The following is a 6,072-nucleotide window of genomic DNA, read 5'->3' as shown; positions in this document are numbered from 1 at the left end:
GGCTAATTTTTGTATTTTTAGTAGAGACAGGGTTTCACCATGTTGGCCAGGCTGGTCTTGAACTCCTGACCTCAAGTGATCCGCCTGCCTCAGCCTCCCAAAGTGGTGGGATTACAGGCATGAGCCACCACACCCGGCCTTATACCATTCTTGAAAAGGCTCCAGTTTCTAAATAAAGTCCTACACATCGGCCTAAATCCTACTTTGACCTGGTGGACCATCTTCACATCAGCAGGGTGGAGTTAGCACCAGTCTCTCTCTTACCCCCAATTTAATCACCCCCAAATGATTCTAGAGTGACTCAGGGCTTCATGAAAGAGATTACCTTTCTGTAGGATGTGCACTCACCTTCACATGCCAGTTTTCAATCTGGAAACACCGTGATTCTGGGATATTTCCTTAGAATATAAGCTCCATGAGGACAGGGGTCTTTTGTTTTCTTACATTTCCAAACTCAATTCTGTTCCCTGGTGCCTGGAACAAGGCCTGGCACAGAGCAGCGAGCCCAAGAGTTCTTGCTGGGTGCAGGCCTGAGGGTCAGTCACACCCCATCGTAAGTGTACCTGGAGATGCCACAAACGTGATCTGTATTTTGACACTTTCTCGCCAATTAGACAAGTCAACCAGGACAGCATGAAGGACAGAATGAGAGCGCAGGCTCTGGGGCCAGACACCTGGGTTCAGATTCCCCTGCTGCCATGTATACTCAGGTGACCTCCAGTGTCCATTGACGGTCCGATGGCTCAGAGGGGCTGAGAGGGCCGGATGCACTCACAGGTAAAGCAAGGGTGCCTGGCACAGACCAAGCACTGCACGTGGCTTTGTGGCTGCTGCTGGACCACCGCCCCAACATCATGGCAATGACTCCACTTTATTTCTGCTTTCCTACGTGGGTGTGGGCATTGATGTCGCTCTTGTCCTACCTCAAGACTTCTTTAGTGTGTTCTTTTCTCTCCTGTTTAGGCTCCCAAGAAACATTTGCAAAATGGGATTATCCGTGGCTACCAAATAGGTTACCGAGAGTACAGCACTGGGGGTAACTTCCAATTCAACATCATCAGTGTCGACACCAGCGGGGACAGTGAGGTTTACACCCTGGACAACCTGAATAAGTTCACTCAGTACGGCCTGGTGGTGCAGGCCTGTAACCGGGCCGGCACGGGGCCTTCTTCTCAGGAAATCATCACAACCACTCTCGAGGATGGTAGGTTCGGCCAGGCCCTGGTGGTGACTTCCCCTCCGCAAAGGTTCCCTCAGGTCTCCCCCGGGGCTCCCCCAACCTCGCCGCCCCCCCTCCTCCCCCCACTGACTTTGCAGTGCCCTGCAGGGCCTGGGGTCTCAGGTGGGAAAGCCTTGCCTCGTGACCTCGCCCACCTCACTGATTCACACCCCTCCGTTAGGGCTGGGTTGCAAAGCCAGCAAGTCCCTCGCTTTTCAGACTCTTCCTCATTCATTTCGGGGACAAGAATTGGGCTTTTCTGGAGTGAAAGCAAGGCTCTCCCTATTACTGCAGAAGTCTCAAGAGAATGCAGAAATGCTGTTTGCTAAAAAACTTTCTCCCAAATGTTAAGAAGGTTTTTTAAATTTATTTTTTTTTAATTGCTTTCTATTTTCAAGCATTCTGAGCACAGAGAAAAGGAATTTTCAGATCGCACGGTGATCAATCGCCCCCTAGCGGCCAAGATGAATTAATTAGCCCTTCCACGGTGACACCGAATAACCCAGAAGCTCGAATTTCCAGTAGTGTTTGGAAATAAAGAACCCTGATATCCAAAGGCATAGTGTTTTAGGCAGAAAGTTAAGATATGGGGTTATTTGTAGCAATAAGTGGTAGCTTTCAAGGCAGCAAGCTGGAACTGCATTTACCTCTTGTGCAGTTAGCCATTTGATCATAGCTCCACCTCCCAGGTTCACGCCATTCTCCTGCCTCAGCCTCCCAAGCGGCTGGGACTACTGGCGCCCGCCACCACGCCTGGGTAATTTTTTGTATTTTTAGTAGAGACAGGGTTTCACCGTGTTAGCCAGGATGGTCTCGATCTCCTGACCTCATGATCCGCCCGCCTGGGCCTCCCAAAGTGCTGGGATTACAGGCGTGAGCCACGGCGCCCGACCCTTGATCATAGGTTTGAGGAAGCAAATATGACTTGCACCTGTACTATCTGACAAGTTTTGCAAGGAGAGGAGTCTTCAGTGACTTGCAACTTGAACACTGGAATTGTCTATCTTCATAATCTTTGCAATAGTAGTTAAATATGCCTTTGTTTTTGCTTCAATGCTCATTTTTCATTAAGATGCTTGTTTCAGCCAGTATTTTGCACCCCCTCCTAGTGCCAGCAGTTAAGATGTACAAAAGCTCAGTAGTAAAAATGCTTTCAATATTCTTCTGACCCGTCTCCTCGTCTGTGGTCTCTCTTCCCTCTGGGGAAAGGGATGAGGAGGAGACGGGAAATCTGTGATTATATTTCTACTTTTTAGCACTTTACAATGGTTAAGCTTCCAATTTATATGCCAGATGTTACTAAATACAGAGGTACTATACTCTATAAAGTAAATGCAACTTAAAGAAGTAACTTCCAAGAGTAAGGGGAAAATAAATCAGACAAACAATGATCTTCTACTTGGGCAAAAAAAATTAAGAAGCTGTCCTAAAAGTAAAGAAACTAAGTTGGAAAGAGAGACTATGGAATCCATTAGAATATATGCATTGACTCATGATATTTTACTGAGTTATAAGATTTATATAGAGAAGTGATCTTTGTTATTTTTTCTTTCATTTTGGGGTTGAGTGCATTTTTTTGCTTACATATTGAAATATTAAAATATGTTGCTTTTACAGTATTGCTTTGCTCATAAACCACCCACGGTTATTACAGATTCTCATTATTTGATTTCAGTGCCCAGTTACCCCCCTGAAAATGTCCAAGCCATAGCAACATCACCAGAAAGCATATCAATATCCTGGTCCACACTTTCCAAGGAAGCCTTGAATGGAATTCTCCAGGGGTTCAGAGTCATTTACTGGGCCAACCTCATGGACGGAGGTAAGAGGACTAAACTAGGACTTTGGGTTTGCCTCCAGAGAATGCATGATGGAATTTGCAGACCCTTCCTAACTCCTAACAAGGGGCTCAGGATATGGCGGGTACCTCTTTATCAATAGACACTTTCGCCTTTTCTGTCATCTCTCATTCGACATTTGAACAGGTCTCTCTGTTTAAAACATCACACACCTTCTAAACCCAATTTGAAGCCTAGGCGGGGGTGGCACTCGGGAAATTCAACATTGATGTATTTTCCTAATTATGAGTGTCTATGTCAAGTCTCTGCAGGCAGCACCAAAACCTCCATCTCTACCTAGATCGTTCTATGTGATATGTATTCTAGAATGTTGGCCCCTTCCTGTTTCCCAGATAGAACTCCGCGGGGAAACGTTAAAGTTCCTGTAGTTGTGCTGTAAGTGGGTGTGGGAAGAGTGCCCAGGCACACGGAGGGGGGCACTCAGGAGGGGCCAGGACGTTCAGGGCCCTCTCGTTTTGTCTCCTGTTTCTCTTTCTCCTCTTCCTTCCCCTTCTCCTCCTCTCTTTTCCTTGTTCTTTATCGTGTGCGCGTGTGTGTGTGTGTGTGTGTGTGTGTGTGTGTGTGTTTTTCAAGTTGTAGGACAAAATTTTCCTGTTTGTTTAGGGCAAGACTTTGAAAAAGTGACTTTCTCAAGTGGCCATAAGATTGGGGCCACAAGTTTCTTGGAGCACACCTCATTGTCTTTGCCCTCAGGCTGCGAGTGGTGCCTGCCAGGCTGGGCCGGGTTGTGTGAGTATCCTGGGGGCAGAGCGAGGCTGCAGCCCCCAACAGGAGAGGCCTCTGGAAGTCTGCTCACTGTCTGTGTCCCAAGCCTGGGGGGCCCACACCTGCCTCCTCCCCTGCCCTCCATTTGCAGCCCCCTCCTGCGCCCCCTGTCCCTGGACAGTACCTCTCCTCCTGTTTGGGGCTTCTTTTCTTTTTTTTGAGAGAGGGTCTCCCCCTGTCACCCAGGCTGGGATGCAGGATCTCAGCTCACTGCAACCTCCACCTCCCGGGCTCAAGCAGTTCTTCTGCCTCAGCCTCCCAAGTAGATGGGATTACAGGCGTGCACCATGCCTGGCTAATTTTCAGTATTTTTAGTAGAGATGCGGTTTCGCCAGCTTGGTCAGGCTGGTCTTGAACTCCTGGCCTCAAATGACCTGCCCCCTTCGGCCTCCTAAAGTGCTGGGACTACAGGTGTGACCCACTGTGCCTAGCCTGGGGCTTCTTTTAACCCCTGCAACTGGATGTGATTTCTGATGAGTGCTCACCTCCAATTTTGGGCAAATGCAGTCAAGGACCTATCCCTTCCATGCTCAGGACCTCCTGGATCTGTTCTACCAGGCAGGCCGCTGTCCCCATGCAGGTAAACATAGGGCCCCACAAGGGGCAGGAGCCTCCACGGTGGGTGCAACAATAAGGCAAGAAGACACATGAGCAGCGCAAGCATTACTGGCTCAGCGAGCGCAGGCCTTTGAGCCTTAGCTCTGCTTGTCCCTAACTGGATGTGTTTCTCAGGACTGAGACCAGACCTTGTGCCTTTGATGCCGCGTGTAGTACCTGGAGCAGTACCAGCCATGGGAGGCGATCTAGAATGACCCCTCTTGGTCCTGCAGCAGACACATTTGCTAAACACCCACTCAGCACTGAGTTCATGGGAAACACCAAGGTTGCTGTGTCTGTCCCTGTCGACGTTCCAGACCAGGGACCGAAGAAGATGCTAATGAATATGGAACCACAGACCCAAGAAGGGCAGATTTAAGTAGATGATTCTGTAACACCTTCACCCCCCCAACCTAAAGACAAGCTTTTAAAACACCACAGAGTAGAGAGCGATGAAAATTTGCAAAGTCATCTATTTTATGGACAAAATGCCTTACGACATCATTACACCTGTTCCTTCTAATTTCTACTCCTTACATTGAGTGGGTGAAATTAAATACCCTAAACGTTCTTTTAAAGGTAGTGTTATGCTAAGATGTCTCTTCTGTTGTTCTTGTTGGAAATATTTCTAGAATTCAGTGGCGACTTCATCCACATGACCTGTATTTTCTAAGATCACTCACATTTGCTAACATTGCCTGCTGGCATCTCCATTCTAAAACGAAAGATGTGGCTTCATACCTTTAAAGCTTTGAAAACTTGAATATTCAAAAACATAATTCTTTAAATAAAGAAATGTTTGGGAGTGCATGCAGCTTTTTAAAGACACTTTCACTCATGGAATTAAAATCAAAGTGATGAGATAAATGTACAGTGTAGAAGTTCTGCACGTAATTTCCGAAAGATAAGCAAGAAACCTTCAGAAACAGGAACCTGCCTGCGAATGTCGCTCTTCCTGCTACCCGAGAGATTTCGGTTATGGAGCAGGTCAGTTCACGGGGCTACTGGACGCTTTCGCACAAACTCCTCATTCTGTGGCCTCCAGGGCTGGCTGGATTTCCACAGACATTGAGCGTGGAGTGACTGTGTAAAGCCACACCTTGAGCAAACGTCACCATCACACTCCACACACACACACACACACTCATCACAACACACAGCACGTAACCTGCACCCATGTGACACATATGCCACACACCCACATGCACCACATATCACACAGCAACCCCACACACCCCATACACACCACACACCACACCACACACACACACCACACACACTACACCGACACCACACATATACACACCACACATACAGCACACACCAAAGCACACACACCCCACACACATACACGCACCCCATATACACCACATACCACCCCCAGACACATCACACATGCACCACACCACACACCCCACATACACATGCACACACACCACACATACACCACGTACCACACCACACATACACATGCCCCACATACACATACCCCACATACACTGCGCACTATGCCACACATACAGACCACAGACACAACACATACACAAAGCCCACATATACTGCACACCACACCACACATACACACCACACACACCACACATACACACACCCCACATACACCACACACCACAC

At 48.0% G+C, this 6,072-nt stretch overlaps 1 protein-coding gene across 1 annotated transcript in view; it reads left to right on the top strand.

The window, feature by feature from the left end:
• DSCAM (Down syndrome cell adhesion molecule) overlaps positions 1-6,072 on the top strand; it is a 909,566-nt gene that overhangs the window by 782,180 nt on the left and 121,314 nt on the right. The window contains exon 20 of the mRNA XM_011984189.1: positions 2,895-3,041. Coding sequence (XP_011839579.1) covers positions 2,895-3,041 — 147 coding nt within the window. The remainder of the gene's footprint in view (positions 1-2,894; positions 3,042-6,072) is intronic.

This window comes from Mandrillus leucophaeus, unplaced genomic scaffold (genome assembly GCF_000951045.1).
Source record: "Mandrillus leucophaeus isolate KB7577 unplaced genomic scaffold, Mleu.le_1.0 Scaffold262, whole genome shotgun sequence".
Lineage (NCBI taxonomy): Eukaryota > Metazoa > Chordata > Mammalia > Primates > Cercopithecidae > Mandrillus > Mandrillus leucophaeus.
This window is presented reverse-complemented; position numbering and strand designations above follow the sequence as displayed.